The sequence below is a fragment of the Podarcis cretensis genome (genome assembly GCF_951804945.1).
Source record: "Podarcis cretensis genome assembly, chromosome: 11".
Classification (NCBI taxonomy): domain Eukaryota; kingdom Metazoa; phylum Chordata; class Lepidosauria; order Squamata; family Lacertidae; genus Podarcis; species Podarcis cretensis.
Window position 1 is genome coordinate 29,439,499 of NC_137180.1, and position 17,829 is coordinate 29,457,327.

Genomic DNA, 17,829 nt, shown 5'->3' on the forward strand with positions numbered 1-17,829 from the left:
AGAGAAAAATATGTTAGACAGGCATTCTAATTAATCACAAGGAGGGTTCAAGAAGGTCTAGTTTCTGCATGTAGAAAAATTTATGAAGTCTATTCCAAGTGTGTATCAGTAAAACGGCAGCTAATGCATTGTTTCTTTCAATGTCAGCTTTTGGGGACTTAAGCTTGTTCTGTGCTTGAGCACACAAAGAAAAATATATAAGATTTGTCAACCCACAATGGATATATGTCATAACAATCCAGGGAGTGGTTGATGGTGCAAAAGATAAGGCTCCAACAGTAAACTTGGAACTATTTGACCATCTCAAGTGTTTCCTACATCAGGCTTCCTCAACTTGATGCCCTCCAGTTATTTTTGACTACAACTCCCACCACCCTGACCATTAGCCATGCTTTCTGGGGCTGATGGGAGTTTGATTCCAAAACATCTGGGAGGCATGAGAAAGGTCAGTCTGCTCTGATGGGCAGCAGCTTTCTAATGTTTCAGGCAGAGACATATTTTAGAGCACTTGCTATCTTTTAATTAGAGATGACAGGGATTGAACCTGCGACCTTCTGCACTCACAGCGTGAGTTCTTCCTATGGTCCTGTGGTTCTTTTCCTCTGAATACATGTCTTACTCTACTGAATCTGGATTTGAAGAACCAGCCTTATGTGAAGCACAGCCATCTGCCTGCAGTCACCCTGCTATTATTTCCAAATTAAAATCAAAACAGCTTACAAAAATTTAGTAAAATGCAGTGAAAAGAGCTGGATAAAACAATTCAGCATAAAACCAGGGAGGCAGCTGAAAAGAGAGTGAGCCAACCAAACATCTCTGGGGAAATAGTTTCACAACCTGGTTCCTGTAACAGAAAAAGTCCTGTCTTGTATCACAGCCAGTTGTAGTTCCAAAAGTGGTGGTTGGGAAGGGTTGTATGGGAAGAGGTCTCAAAATGTTTAAAACTTTGTAGGTAGGTAAGTAGCAGCACTTTGAATTGTACTTAAACATGAGCTGGAGGCCAGTGCAGATGAAACAGTGACCAGATTGCTCGCATCGATCCACTTTCTTATAAAATATGGAAACTACCTGTGAACTCACGTGTCTCTCCAAAAGTTTGAACTTTTGTCACCTGGATTTCCTGAATCACTTTCCTTCTTTTCTTCCAGTCCTATAAGACCTGCTCTACCCACACAGATCCTGGATTTCAACAGATATTCCATTAACTAAATTAAGTTCCCTGAACCTCTGTCTCCTTATAGCGCCTCCCACTCCCACAACATCCTTGAGCCCTGAGTGGCTCTCAGATGCCACTGGCATTCCAGTCCTGTCCCTTCACGTTTCTATATAGATAATAGAATCATAGAGTTGGAAGGGACCCTAGGGGTCACTTAGTCCAACCCCCCTGCAATGCAGGAATCCTGCCCACAGCTGTCTCTGGGTGGGCTTGAACCACCAAGCTTCTGGTTAACAGCCAGACACACAGACCCATTGTGCCACTATGAAACAATGAATGAGCATGCATAGCCTGTACAATTTTTTTAAAAAAAAATGATGGTAAATTTTTACCTAGCAGTCTGGAATAAGCACAATAAGAAATCAAGAACAGCAGGTGTATGGGAACTTGGGTTAGGGCATAACACTGGCTCAGTCAACAAAACTGAGTGCCATTGGTCTGTGTCTTGACATTTATGGGAAGCCAGGAACATGAATGTGAGTGCTGGGTCTCCGGAAAGGTATGCTACTTTGTTACTGTGAGAAGATAATAGGTGGCATGCTGTGAGGAAGGATGGGATGCAGAGGCAATGGGACGTAGCAGGATGAGACCATTCACATGTGAGTGTGTGGGCTTAAAGAATATTGTGAAATTGCCTTATGACATATGTATCGGTGTACATTGGACAATATTAAAAGAGAGGATTTGCCAGTGGTTATATGAATACTATTTTTAAAAAGCATTTGCAACACTTGCTGGAAGCATCAATTGACAGTTTATGGAAAACTCATTTAAATATATATTTAATTAAAATGTTTTCTTTTAATAGTTCTTAAGCCTTTTGATGCACAGACTGTGTAATTACGGTCTTTAGAATGATTAGATAAATGCTTGCTTTATAATTTACTTTTCCTGCAACTGTGTTTTCATGCAGGTTATCTTTATCTTGGGAGACATATTTCATTTTGTGTCAGTTTACCCTCCCCCTCCATCTACAAAATGCTTTATCTGTGGAATATGTTTAAATATGCATGCTACTTCTACTATTGGATAATACTGTAATAGTACTGTTAAAATCAACCAAAGAAAGGCAAATTAGTTTGTTTTTGTTACAGAGGAAACTAAATTGTTCATTTGTTGGCCAAAAGTAAATTACAGACTAGCAAAAATGACTAAAAATGTGGGTTGGGTCTTTTGTGTGAGGAAATTACCTGAAAAATTACTGCATTAGGTACACTAAGCATGGTATTATCAGAATCTGGTTCACTGCCACAACATAAAGAGAGAGCTCCCAGCAAATTTGAGAAAATAAGGAGGCTACAGAGGAAGCAATTAAAAGAGATGCCTTAAAAACTATAATAGACTGTTCTTTCCTCAGCGCCCGTACACTCAAAGATACCTGGATTCTCAAACTTCTAGAACTGTACCAAGCACAAGCTACTTTCCAACTTTTCCTTGGATGTTTCCCATCACAAAGTTTACTCATAGGAGATTAATTCTGAGATACATTATGTAGCAGAGAATAGCATAATTTTATAACCTTTCAACAAAAAGCAATAAGATGCAAAAGCGAGCTATTCCTGCCTTTGTTGCCTAGACTGCTAATGTGTTCTTTTAAAAAGTAAGCTGGGATGCTTAGCCATGTGAATCAGACAGCCCCTTCAGTGTTGCATTACTTACTTACTTACTGGATGTGGGGATCCACAGTTAGGTTCCTCATGCCACTATTAAGAAAAACATAGTTATGATCAATGTTTAAAATAATAAAACTATTCTAAAACAAGAATACAATAACAAACTTTTAACTTAAGAAAGGAGGCGTGTGTTGGGAGATAGCTTGCTTAAATAATTTATTTTCATTTGTTACTTCTTTCACATAACAACTCAAGAAAAAGGTATTAGTGCACTTACACTATAAATATAGTCTTCTACTGTGCTTTGGAGTATTTTTATATCTTGGCAGCTATGTAGCATAGGAAAGGCAGGGAGTGACACTGAGGTCCAGCTCTGAGGGCCTTCTGGCGATTCCCTCACTGCGAGAAGTGAAGCTACAGGGAACCAGGCAGAGGGCCTTCTCGGTAGTGGCACCCGCCCTGTGGAATGCCCTCTCATCACATGTCAAAGAAACAGACAACTATCTGACTTTTAAAAGACATCTGAAGGCAGCCCTGTTTAGGGAAGTTTTTAAAGTTTGATATTTTATCGCTTTTTATTGTTGTTGTTGGTATTCTGTTGGGAGCCGCCCAGGGTGGCTGGGGGAACCCTGCCAGATGGACGGGGTATAAGTAACAAGTTGTTGTTGTTGTTGTTGTTGTTGTTGTTGTTGTTGTTACTCCTGTAATGCCGCCATGCTCCAAAAGATACCTAGCTGTTTCCATCTTTCAGCATTGGTGAATTACTAGCATGGATCTTTGATACAAAGACCAGTAGCACATATTTCTGTAGCATGATGGGCTGCAAGACAGATGTTTTCAGAGATTCATTCATGTTGTGTTGGAATATCTTTTTAAATGGTTTACACACACACACACACACACACACACACAAGTTCTCAGAAAGGTGGTCACTGTATGATGAGTTGCATCTTCACAACCCTTGCATGCACCAAACTGTTATTACTACTACTACTACTTATCAAACCTTTATTAGGCATTATGTTGGTAAAACCATAAAAGGAAAATAACATATAGAAGCCTTGAGATATATATAAAAAGGCAGGAGTTGGCTACATACAAATATAAATATATACATATAGAATCAGTGGTTTTCCTTGTTAACCTGCTCCTTGGAGGACTGCTGCCAAAAACTCGGCTACCCCCGCCGTTACCCTTTGGTCAGCGTCGGATAGGTAGAGTCCCACACATTCAGCTTGCTGGGGTTCCAGACCACCCGAAAGGGGGGACAGCACGCGTTGACGGAGCGTACTGTACAATGGGCAATGAAAGAGGATATGCTCTACAGTGTCCGGGACATTCATAGAACATCTGCAGAATCTCTTGCTTCTGGGAATGTTTTGATATCTTCCCCAGACAAATGCTGAGGGAAAAACATTCAAACGGGCCAGCATAAAAGCCCTACGTTGGGCTGGGATTATTAATTTAGAGACGTAATTGGCTCTGCAATCTAAGATATTTAAATCGTAGAATCTGGGGGAGCAAATTTTGTTTACAGCTGCCATAATATTTTGTCTCTCGACATCCTTTAGTCTAGTTAGGATATTATGGAGAATATATTGCTCATTAGAATTGTACAGGAGCTCCAGCTCGATGCCTAAAGATTCAATTTTTTTTTCAAGGTGCTGATACCATCTTGATTTATAAGGGTCTTTGAGCAAATCAGCGAGCAGACTTGATGGAGGGCAGCGAAAATGGCAGCGTAACCAATACTTTATTGAGGTGGACCATGCCCAGTATTCCATTGTGTGTATGCCTATTTCTGCACACATTGTTTCATATTTGGTCATAGGAGGGAGTCCAAGAATACGTCTCAAAAAGCTGGAGTGAATCTTTTTTATATCACTGTTATATGCTTGGACCCATAGCGGGATACCATAGAATATCTGGGATTGCACTTTTGCTTGAAATATCTGATTGGCCGCAGGAATAAATTGATTACCTTTCTGATAATAAAAACGGGCAACTGCTGATGAGATGCACTTTGCCTGTTTTATGGCATTTGTGCGATGGGTTGCCCACCCTAAGTTGCTCTGGAATAAGATTCCCAGATATCTATGGATTTTCACTTGTTGGATTTCTTGCCCTCTTATTTTCCATTTCTCTAATTTCCAACCATTCGAGAAGACCAAAATTTTTGTCTTCTCATAATTTATAGAGAGTTTGTTACATTCGCAGTAAAGGATCAGTGAAGATATAAGACGTTTCAGACCCAAGCTCGTTAGTGATAGTAAGACAGCATCGTCTGCGTATAATAAGAGAGGAACTGGTTTCTGATTGAGTTTAGGGGCATGTGATTCTATTTTTTGAAGGTAATCTGGCAAGTCTGATAAAAATAAATTAAATAGAAAGGGGGCAAGAATACACCCTTGTTTTACCCCTTTCGAGTTTGGGATGTCTGAGGAGAGGTGACCTTTGGTGTTAAGTTTGACTTGACAGGTATTGGAAGAATGTAGATTTTGCATTAGAATCAATAAGCGCTGATCAATTTTTAATTCTGTGAGTTTCCTCCACAACTTTGGGCGGTCAATTGAGTCGAATGCACCACGAAAATCTACAAAAGCAGCGTATATCTTAGATTGCCTTTGGGATCTGTATTTTTCAACCAGATGCATAAGTGTAAGACAGTGATCTAGAGTAGAGCAACCTTTGGAGAAACCTATTTGTTCTTTCCCTGGTAAATTTAGATTTTTCATCCAGGTAAGAAGTTTAGATAAGAGGTGCTTAGCGTAGATTTTCCCTATCACTGATAGTAGGCTTATCGGTCTATAATTCCTTGGTTCTTTTGGGTCGCCATTTTTAAAGATTGGAATAATTATTGATCTTAACCATATCTCAGGTATGGTCCCATATTTATCTATAAGAGTAAACAATTGAGCTAAGGGTTCTGCCCACCAATCTATATAGGTCTTAAATAGTTCTATTGGTAGACCGTCTGGCCCAGGAGATTTCCCCGATTTGAAGTTTTTAACTATCTCTCTAATTTCCTCTTCCTCTACCCTTGGCCACTCCTGGAGTTTATTAATTTTATTTTTAATGGTTTCATTTCCTTTAGGTTCACCGTGTAGATTGTTAAATACAGATGTAAAGTATTGGGACCATTTGGATTCTGCAATTGGTGGCAGAGTTAGTTGATTTTCGGCTTTCAGTCCTCCGTACACTAGGCTCCAGAACGCTTTGTTGTTTTTACTCTGAATTGAGTCGAATAATTGTAGCCATTTTTGGGTTGCGTATTTCTGTTTCTTTTCGGCCAGAATATAATGGTATTTTCTTTTTTCATCAAGATAAGAGGGCTCTAGTTTAGTGCGATTATTTTTAAATGTTTGGCGCAGTTTTCTTTTTAGCTGGAAACATTCATCATCAAACCAAGGGCTAGCGCTATATTTAAGTTCCCAAACTTTAGGTGGAGTACTAAGCTCTACAAGCATTTGGAAGATTTCATTATAAATTTTAGGAATATCACAGTAGGAATTAGTGGTCTTTAAGTTGAATAATACTTGTTTTCTCAGGTTAGCTGTAAGTTTATGCCCCACTTCTGCACTCATTTCCTGGGACCATTTTAATTGGGTCATTTGTTTGTATTGAGAAGGTTCTATGATATTGTGCTTAGTTATTTTGGTTTCGTCCTTTAAGCTAATAGACAGCAATAATGGCTGATGATCGCTTTCAGTGCGCGTTCCAATTTTAAGGTCCATGATCGAATTTATAATATTATAAGGGACAAGAATATAGTCGATGACACTACATCCTCGGGGGGAGAAGTATGTAAACTCCCCGCTTCTATCGCCATTTGTTGAACCGTTCACAATCTGCAAATTAAAGTTGTTACATAATTCAAGTAGGCGTAAGCCTTCGTTGTTAACAACCCTGTCTCTGGAGAATCGTCCTATTTTCAGGGCATGTGCGATATCATTATCAGTATTCCAATTTAGTTTGCTACATAGTTGTTCATTGTTGGTTCCCACTCTGGCATTAAAATCACCTGCTATTATCAGTGAGGCATTTGGGTATTTATCGGACAGATTTTCTATATAAAAGGTTAGTTGTGACCAATTTTCACTACTGATGTTGTTTTTGGTTGGGGGGATATAGACATTTACAAGTAGCAAAGAGTCTTTTTTTTGGGTTAAAAGTAGAGCTTGTGCAAGTGGTAAACATATTTCTAGTTGCTTGATTTCAAACCCTAAGTTGTCTTTGATCATACAACAGAACCCTGCTTTCGGCCGGCCCTTCGTGTTTGTTTTCAATGCGGGTTTCGTATAGGAGATGAATCCGTTAATTTTAATATCTCTAGTTGACCATGTTTCTTGTAGGAGTATTAGTTCAAAATCCTTAAAGAAGTTCATTAGGTCTGGGTCTCCGTCTTTGTTTCCCCACCCTGCGATATTCCAGGACAACAGGCGTAGGATCCGTTTTTGGGTTGGTGGCTGGTTGACAGCATTTAGTCATTCTAGTTCTGTCATTAAGTCCAGCGAGGAATTTTTTCTTGTGCAGATACAGCCATTTGTCGCTGCTTTCGGTGGGGGACGTAATGGTGGATCTTTTTGATTCTTTTTTAAAGTGCGGGAAATTAGAATTTCCTCCCTTTCTTGATTTTCTTCCTTAACTGTTCCTTGTTCCTGAGAGATTTCTGTGGTTGGTGGGCTATTATGGACAGTAGGACTGTTTTTAGTCTCTACTTCCATTTCTTTGGCCTCATTAGGTGTTGAGCTCGGTGTGTCAGGTCTGTTGGAGGTCATCTTTTGTTCGGCAAAGTTAGAGTCCTTTGTGGTACTTAAATAAGGGGTACCTATTTCGTTTGGAGCTAGTATTTGATATCTCAGCCAGGAGTTTGTAGTCTCATTACTGGAGTTTTTCCTTGCCGTTTCATATTCTAAAGGCGGCTGGATTTGTAGCTCTGCATCTATACATTTGAAAGTTCCATTTGCAGCTCTCTTTTTGACTATGCATTTTGGGGAAAAGGCTGGCAAGTGTAAAGTTTGATTGTGTATTGTATCTACTGCATTTTGTTGACCTTGTCGGTGAATTTCGGTCAATCTGGCCTGTAGTTTCGTCAATTTACTGAGTATGTTTATTTGTTCTTTATCTGGTAGCTTGGCAAAATTACTCAGCAGATCTTCTTCTTCTGGGACTGTCCAGTCTATTGTGTCAAGGGCGAGGTTGTTATTTGATGCTACAGTCGCATGGTTTGGGAGCTTGGATTTTTCTTGCGTAATTTTCCGGGTAGCTGACTGCGGTTTCTCCCATCTACTGGGTTCTTCCACGGGGGTAGGGGAGATGTCGGCTTCTGGTGGAATGGCCTTGTTCATCTTATTCTGTCTTTTAGATGCAAACAATGGTCTGGGTGATATATCTTCAAAATGTCGGCGCGGAAAAATTCCTTTCTGGGCTAAATGAGCCTTTACCCTTAAGATTTTAGTTGGGATTCTATGACTACCAAATCTTAGTAGTACTTTTTTGGAATATCCGTCGTTAGTGAGCCTCTTGACTGCTTTTAAGTCAATGCTTCCGCCCTCAGAACCAAGGAGCAGATTTAGATGGTGTCTGGCCCAGAAAGATGACTCCCAGTAAGGTAGGGGTCCTCTATATGGAAAAATGTGGAGAACAATCTCACATGGCCTCAGTATCAGGTTGATTGAGTGAGGGGGGCTTCCTCTGATTTTTGACTGATTTAGAGGTATAAATTTGTATTTGTTCTGTTTATTTCCAGGGGTTGTTAAGGATGGCAAAAAGGGAGTGAGTTGCCTCCTTTCATCTGGGTTATCCAGCTTCTTGGAGATGTTTTGTAATTGTTCAAAGATTTTTTGAACTGTTTGAGCAGTCAATAGGCAGCATTCCTCCAGCAGCTCCACCTTTCTATCAATTAGTGCTTGTGCCTCGGTTATGGGAGTAGTAGCCTTGTCCTCATTTACTCCTAGGGATATCTCTTCAATTGTCTTTCCATGTAAGGAGTTGAGGAAGGTTTTGGGAGGAGATACGTGCTGTTTTTGAGGTAGCAGGTAATTATCTAGATTACTCTGTTTAAAACCAGAGGGCTCTGTGTCAGTTTCTATATCAAGGCACCTGGGTCTTTTGCCTCTTCTCATTACTAGATTCTTAAATCAATGAGATCAGACTTCTAAATAGAATGATAAAGTGCTAAAGTTCTCTGGTCACAATCTCGTTCAATTCTCATTCGGTCCTAGCTGGACTGCTGCGAGGTAAGTAACGAGTAACTGGGAGGGAGTGCCTTAGTGCTCGAGAGGGAATGTCTGAGAGCCTTCGTTAAAACTTCTTTAACTTCATTAAGTCCCGGCACCGAGGAGGATAAGATAAGATAAAATGTTCAAACGCACAGCGAAATAATGAAAGGAAATAGAATCCAAAAGGGAGGAGAGCCGGCAACATTTAGTTAAAAGATCTCTTTGAGCTCCGATAAGAGCGTCTTACCTCGGCGCCATGAACTGTTATTCATCTGTGCCTGCTCCAGAGTAAAGGTCAAGTTCTCTGCCAAAATGTTCCTATCGTTCCACCTGTTTGAAATAGTCAAGTGATAACGATGTTTATTGTGAGTGATGTTCATTTATACTCAAACGATGATGATATTGTTTCTTTCATTTATGAATCATTTCCTATGAAACATCATGAAGTGATTTCAAAATACAATAAAAATATAGATGAAACAACTGTATCTATAGAAAACAGTTTCAAGTACATATACTGACTGGGATGAAAATATTGGAAGAAGGGAGTCTTCAATAGGCACTGAAAAGAGGACACTTGTCCGATATGTAATGGGATGGAGTTTCACCACATGTCATGTGGAACAGATCTCCTGATAAGACAGTATCTGCAGGATGTCCTCTCTTGAAGAGTGCAGTGATTGGTAGCAGGATCCTTCAGAGCTCAGATTTTTGTCCAACCATTTTTACCCAAAGGACTGTATAGTTACAGCACTTTGTTTTATGCAGATCTACAAGGATAAGTGGGTCTTACAGCCCAGTTTGCATTTCTATTTTTTTTTTTCTGGAGTTCAATCCATATAAATTGGGAATTTTTACTTCACTTCTTATTCAGTGGATTTTTCAAAAAAATACTTTTTAGTTCTCTTGACTATAACCTACGTCTGAAGAGAAACTGATCTTTCAGATTGTTTACATACGGGAGGTTGCTGCAGAATTATCGCAAAAGCTTTCAGAAATTGTTGTTTTAGACAATAACCATATTTTAAATTATTGTTCCCAGTTAAACATTGAGTATTCTCCCCCGGAATGCAAGGGCCTTCTATTGCCGTTTCCAGAGAAGTTTTTGTCCTTGAGCAGCTACATGACCCTTGATGTCCATGTTCATTTATCACTGTGTATTAAATTCTCATTCCATTGGAATCACAACACTGCTGAGTCTTCTGCTTGAGCACTTTGTGTGCCAATCTCTAGATTGGCAAGTTTGCAAACCATCCATATGAGTTTGCATCCGGAATCTACAAAGAAGACAATGGTGTTGCTTATTTGTAGCTGTTGTTGTTCATATGGTCCTCTAAAGGTCATGTATTCTGCCCTCCATTCTTACTGTAGAAGCTTGACCTCTATGCTGCAGCTCTAGCATGGTCAAGTAAGCATGGAATAGGTTGCATGTTCCATCTTGCTGAAACACATAGAGTGCTGAAAGTACATTTACTCTGAGAAGGGGGCAGGAGTGGTCCTTAACTCCAATGCTTCTGAAAGGTTCTGTGCTATAGCTTGCGTGTATGTATCCATAAACAAAGGACCACTCAAATAACAACAGTGCAGGGAAGAAGTAGCTCTATTGAACCCTTCCTGAGTTTTTCCAGGATCAGCTCTCTTTCCTTACAAGGTATTGGTATTTTATATAAACATATAGAACAACCACCCCTAACCTGGGGCCCTCCATATGTTTTGGACTACAGCACCTATCAGCTCTTAACCATGTTTTTTTTAAATAAATATTTTTATTAGTTTTCCAACACAATTATACATTTTTCTCTATGTTTTAACAAATTAATCTTTTTTGACTTCCGCTTCTCTGGTAATCATCCATATTTACTCTTCGATACGCATTCCCTTCATTGTATTGCCATTTATCTTCCCTCCCCTTTCTATTTCTTTTTGACAATACATCTCAAACTTTTACAGTGCTTCTTGAAACCCCACTAGCGTTGTTTGCACATCACATACATTTTTCAGATAATCTACAAACTTTCCCCAATCTTCGATGAATTTTTGGTTTCGAACATATCTTATTTTCCCAGTCAATCTGTCCAGTTCCACATAGTCCGTTAATTTCAATCTCCATTCTTGTATCGTCGGTACTTCCTCTTGTTTCCATTTCTGGGCCAATAAAATTCTTGCTGCTGTAACTGCATACTGGAAAAGTTTACAGTCTTTCCTTCTTATTTCAGCCCTTAACCATGTTGGCTGGGGCTGATGGGAACTGTAGTCCACAATATCTGAATACAATCAGGTTGAAGAAGGCTGATATAGATCATAATGCTATAAAAGCTGAGCTCATGTGAGTCCCATTAATATGAATGGAAGAGCTAAACATGTGCTTAAGACTCACCTATTGAAATTAATGTGACTTAAAAAAAGCTTAACTTTGGCTGGATCATACCTGTTGTTTGTGGCAAAATTATTTCCACCACACTCCAGTTAATTAAAGTTGTTGTGATAAATTTTTCATAGCATTTGCACAGCATGGTGGCTACTTTATTCATAAACAAGATATTCAATAATGGCACCGTGACATGATCCAAGCATCTCTAGTACCAATTTGGACAGCAGATTTAATTTAATTTAATCTTCAAAAATTCTAATTTAATCCTAAATAAAGATTGTGCCAGTTATAGATTTAAAAGACATCTAAAAGCCACATTGTTGTTAATTTGAAATAACACTGGTTGAAAGTTGGCTGTCTGACTGATGGAGACAGTATTTTAAAATGAATTCATTCATATTACTTGAACTGGTACATCACTAATTTTTTGCCAGCTGCTACTGCCAAAATAATGGTTATGCATTTTGGATATGCTAATAAAGGCATGTTCCATTCTGGACATCTCTTGAGTTATAAATGTTGAGTCCCATCTTCCATTTGAACATAGAAACATGCTTTTTATTCATTTTGGAGCAGTAATGATAATTTGTTCCCTTGACTCCTGCTGTACGTTATGCTTTTGGGTTACTTTAAACTCAATAATGCAATCACTTCTAAGAAACATGCAAGTTATATTTGATCCGTTTCCAGTATTTCATATTCCTGTATACATTGGCAAAACTGGGCACAAAATATGTGCATTTTAATTTTGGGAGGGAAAATGGGTCCAAATGTGATCTTGGGGACCAATATCAACATAAGAGCTATCATTCAATAAAGGACGCTGAAAAGTAATTGGCCCTAATCCAGCTTCAGTTACAGGCAACTAGTCATGCATAACAATTGGTGGCCCTAGCTGCAGATGCACTTCCCCATTGGCATAAAAAGATGCATCCAGCCGCTTTAATGGGGCTCAGATGGGGATATGCATCCAGAAATGCACCATCAACAGGCACAGAAGGCTGTTTCTGCATATGGATCTCTCTTGCTGGGCGCAAGCAATACCTTTTAAGTGAATGAACAGATTTTCACATAAAGGGTGTCTTCAGCATACACTAGCAACCTGTTTAGATTTGTACCAAAATTAAGTGTTTTAGGTGCTCTCTCTAAGTCCTCTCTAGTTGCATTATCCCTTAAAATTTAGTCTTATACTTGAAATGGGCAACAAATCATTTTGAAATACTTTCTGTTGCTCAAAATATCTGAGTCAACATTCAAGTAAAGGGCGCAATGCTTGTTATTAGGCTTGTTCTACATGACACATTATGGGACAGAAAATGAAGCCATCCAAATTTAGGATATTTGAGATGGTGGTAGAACAACACATACCATTAATATGGCTGGATGCTTGAATCATTGTGCTATATCAAAAGGAAGAACCAAACGGCTACAATAGTAAAATAGAGAATCCATATTTTAGATTGAATAGTACAGTAGTATTGTAGAGGGGCAGCCTTGCTATATAATACACATTGGTATCCTAGGGAGCTGCAGATGGTAAAAGAAGCTGGACAATGGCTTGAGTGCTAGCTGCATATATCTCATTTGAAGGCCAACCAAGCACTGTTTAGAGTTCATAATTGAGTCTACAAATATGGGCAGAAAAAGGCTTCTCTTGCATCCTTGTCCAGCTGAGCTTTTCTGTGATGTCTGGAGTGTTGTTTTACCTACTGGAGGCCTCCTGTCCTGACCCATCTTTTTGAGGATGAAGTGGCTTGCCCTTGTGGCAATTTAGATGTTACCATTAGTGTCCAGTGATAAACCTACTTCAATTTTGTGGGATCAGTTTTAGTTTATGCAACCTGAAGACACAGACAGGGGTGCTCGCAGGGATGCACACAACCATTTGCACTCTGGATATGTGCCCATCATAACTGGTACAATCAATGGGTTGACCAGGTATGTCTAAGGTTGGTGAACTGTTCTTTGCATGATGAGACAGTGCCTGCTGTCTTAAAGGAGGTGGGTTGTGTGGTTGCTACTGCAGCCTGTGGATACTCTTTGATCTATATTTGTCACTAGAGGCCTGAGTAAGTTCTGTGGCCTGGAATGCTTTTACCAGCTTCAGCTGGTACACCAGCTGTGACTATTGCTGGAACCAGGATAGCCTGACCATAGTGATCCATACATTGGTAACCTTAAGATTTGATTACTGTAACAAGCTTTATGCTGGGCTCCTCTTGCATCTGGTCCAGAAGCTGCAGCTGGTGCAGAATGCAGCTGCCAGACTGCTCATAGGAGCTGGCTACTGGCAACATGTTACTCCTATCCGGAGAGGACTGCACTGGTTGCAAATTTGCTACCAAGCCAAGTTCAAGATTTTTATGTAAATTCACAAAGCACTATTCAGCTTAGACCCAAAGTGCTATCTGATTTCTTTGATCACAGAGATTCTTTGAGGTGTGCTTCTTATAGTTTGGTTGTCCTTTACTAGGGACTTAGCCTTTATTGTGGTAGAGCCTGACCTGTGGAACTCACTGCTAGTGGACGATCAGCAGAAATCATGTATTCTATTATTAATTAATTAATTAATTAATTAAATTTGTATGCTGCCCTTCAGCTGAAGATCACAACATTAAAATACAAAATGAGACCACAAAATACATAGTAAAACAAAAGCAAACCACAAACATGATTAAAAGGCCTTAGAATGTTAATATTTTAGTAATCATTTGGCCATCTCCTGAAAACTATGTTATTCCAACAATGTGTCATGCTTTTAAAACATATTATTGCTGTCGCTTTGAAATTAGTGAGGTTGATGAAGTGTTTCATATTATGATGTATTTTATTTTTGTAAACTGCCATGTTCAGCCAGTATGCCTTGAATGCAGGAAGAAGCTTTTAAATAAGAAGTAAATAATCTAGAGAATGCAATACACGCACAGATAAAAGTTTAATACATAGACTCCAAAGCACTGAACGGCCCATGACCTAGAAATACCATAATAATAAATCATTTCTACTGAGCGTGCAGAAATGTGTGTGGGAAAATTATATATCTTATGCAGTTAAGAATAATAAATTGGGTCCACTAAATACATGAAAGTCAGTTAAATAATTTTCGCCAGTAAAAGGTAAAGGGTAAAGGTACCCCTGCCCGTACGGGCCAGTCTTGACAGACTCTGGGGTTGTGCGCCCATCTCACTTAAGAGGCCAGGGGCCAGCGCTGTCCGGAGACACTTCCGGGTCACGTGGCCAGCGTGACATCGCTGCTCTGGCCAGAGCCAGAGCCAGAGCCAGAGCCGCACACGGAAACGCCGTTTACCTTCCCGCTGGTAAGCGGTCCCTATTTATCTACTTGCACCCGGAGGTGCTTTCGAACTGCTAGGTTGGCAGGCGCTGGGACCGAGCAGCGGGAGCGCACCCCGCCGCAGGGATTCGAACTGCTGACCTTTCGATCGGCAAGTCCTAGGCGCTGAGGCTTTAACCCACAGCGCCACCTGCGTCCCTAATTTTCGCCAGTATATTAGGCAAATATGTGTGGTATCAGCTTAATGAATTTGAAGAAATACAATAGTTTTTGGTGTGTGTGTTTTTAATTTTCAGATGGGAGATGAAGGAGGAAGAAACTCTAGAAGAGGAGGAAAAAGTGATGCTGGAGCACTTAAAAAACCTTTATCTCACAACAGCCTCTCGTGCCTCTGAAGATAAAGCAGAAGAGAGATCTTGACTCGAGTACTACTTGCATAAAGAACTGAGAATTGATGCTATTCCAAAGAAATTCTGGGTGACATTTAATTGTGGTGCCCCAAGTTGTGCAATCAAAACTTTCCCTTCTTTCCCTCTCCCATGCAGGTTGGGGGTCCCTCTGGAGTAGACTGGAAGATGGAAGAGTAGGGAAGGGAATTCCCACACATTCAATGGCACAACATTGGATCTTGCCCTCTGCATAATTTGTACAAAATTTGGTTTGTATGTTTGTATTTTCTAGGGAACAATTAGGAGCTATGTTTTGTTACCTTTTCTGTTGTTTGTTGGTGTACAGATATACCTTTGTAAGGAATATTTTAAAAAAGTAACAATTTTAAAATATTTAAAATAACTGTAAACTTAAAAAATAAAACTAATAGATTACTAGCAAATGGATGGTAACCTGAAACTACCCAAAGTACTGGAGGCTTGAGCCAACAGATAAGTTACCATGTCAATATCAATGGACAGCTTAAATAAAAATTCAAGACCAGACTGTGCACATGACATGACATAATACATAGAAGTCTTGTTTCATAATTTTGTAGAATGAGTGCAAAGTTATTAGAATCCTTATGAAGAATAGTTGCAATATCTAAAACATATTTTGATATCAAACACAATTTGGCAGTTTTAGGAGCTGACCACTCTATTGAGTTGCTGTATTAAAGTTGCAATCCTATGCATACATGCCTATGACTAAGCCTCATTTAACATACTGGGATTTACTTCTGAGTAAACCTGCACCGTATTGCACATTTAGTATGCCTGCTGCTTGAGAATCTAGAAATCAAAGATTAATGTTAAAAACTTTTCCTTTGTCTCTTGTCCCAAGGAAATGGGAACTGGCTCCCAAAATAGTTGGGAGACGCAGGAACCTTTCTTTTTACATAGTGGAGTATTAGCGGAATGCAATTATTCTAGACTCTTCTCTCAAAATCTTGACAGTCTGATCTGATGCTCTTGTGTATGTAGCAGCAGTAGATGACAGATGAGTAGCTCTGGCTGACTTACTTAGCATAGGGTTCTGCTTTAGCACCTGCAACTTAAGCAGCAAAAATAGAATTGACCTGTATATCTCTTCCCTTATATTCACATTCAGATACAGTAGATATAAGGGTAAGTACCCAAGGAATATTAGAAGTATCTAATATCACAGTTCACTTTTTGTTTATACTTAATACTTCAGTATCTTTACATCTTATTATTGTAGAAAAGTCCTGTTTCTGTCCAAATCTCTCATTTGTAGAAGCACTAGCAGAATATTGGGAAGAATATCATCTCCTCCTCTGTACTTCCCTTTCTTCTGCCTTGACCCCTCACTTATCGGCATGAGAGCAAATATTTACAATAGTGTAAGAGGTAGAACTCTTGCTGTATTCAATCCCAGGGTCTGTGAGTTCCAGGGCGGCTTGCCTATCATACAGGAGCAATTGCATCTTGTTTAAGTAAAGAATATTCAGGGCACTTCTCGATGAAGAAACACCAGCAAAATAAAATAAGAATCTTGGTAAGTGAGCATGAAGAAGAAATGTAGACTTGGTTGTTTGATGGAGATGATGTTGTTTGCCTTCAAAAGTTTTTTTAATCCTCCAGTTCTATATTCAGGGAAATTGATTTAGGTTTGTCTTCAGGAAAGTGTTTAGGGCCATGTTTAGGCTCCATTATTTAAGTGACTACCCGTAATAGCAGGGTATAGTGATGCCATTTTCATTTTGTTCCTGACATTATTCGAACTCAGCTGTGTGCCCCTCTTGTGTAAACTAGTGCAATATAATCACTTTTTATATCACTATTATTTTATTCAGTTCCTTTGTCACATTTCTCATGAAACTAGAGTTCATCTTTTATTCTGAAACATGCTTGTGCTTAGTTTGTTTCAGTGCTTGGTGGTACTGCTGGAAGTGATTGTAACTTGAATAAGAACTGCAGTTATTTGATAACTTTTCTAATATAGCTCAAAGATTGAACAGGGGGTGTCAAAGGTGATGTACAAAATACATGTACTTTTCTTTAATAGCTACTGTTCCTATAAACCCTATATGATCTCTCATTCCTTCCAAGGGCATTTTGTAGGCTCTATGGGCAATAAAACTATTGATTCTAGAACTACTCCAGATTGTGAGTGAATGTTCTTTAATACATTGCTCCACCCTCTCAGCAGTCCGAGGCCAAACATGGGCCCTGTTCCTTTCAATTAGTTTCCCTCTGGCAGAAACATTCGATTTTCTTCTCAGCTGGCAGACTCTTTACCAACATCCTTGATATTTAGCTCTTGTAAGTCCTACCAATGACAAAACTATGCTAAAAATTCATTTTATGGAAGTTCTGAAAATATTACTTGATAGATGAAAACTGCCATTCCTAAACACAGGTAGAATAAATTTTAGGCGGAAAGGCAACTTCCACCTGAGAGGGAGTCAGAGGGGAAACCAGTTTCGGAAGCATGTAACTTTTAAGAAAACAAAATGGAGCATGAACAGGACAGCACTGTCACTCTGGTGATACTGCAGTGCATAGATGCAAAGTGTCTTGTGCCACCACTTGTGCTATGATGTGGCAGATTTTAGCAACATGATTGCAGTATACCAACTACTTTAAGACAGGTTGTATACTGCTTGCACAGGTCCTTCAATGCATGTAATCATGTTTCATCCAACGTAGAGCCCGATTATT

The 17,829-nt window shown here is 39.4% G+C and overlaps 1 protein-coding gene across 3 annotated transcripts in view; it reads left to right on the plus strand.

Moving 5' to 3' along the window:
* KIAA0825 overlaps positions 1 to 17,265 on the plus strand; it is a 190,647-nt gene extending 173,382 nt beyond the window's left edge. For all 3 annotated transcript variants that reach the window (XM_079995309.1, XM_079995310.1, XM_079995312.1), the window contains one exon: positions 15,010 to 17,265. In XM_079995309.1, the coding sequence (XP_079851435.1) occupies positions 15,010 to 15,133 (124 nt within the window). In that variant the 3' untranslated portion in view covers positions 15,134 to 17,265. The remainder of the gene's footprint in view (positions 1 to 15,009) is intronic.
* The last annotated feature ends 564 nt before the right edge of the window (positions 17,266 to 17,829 follow it).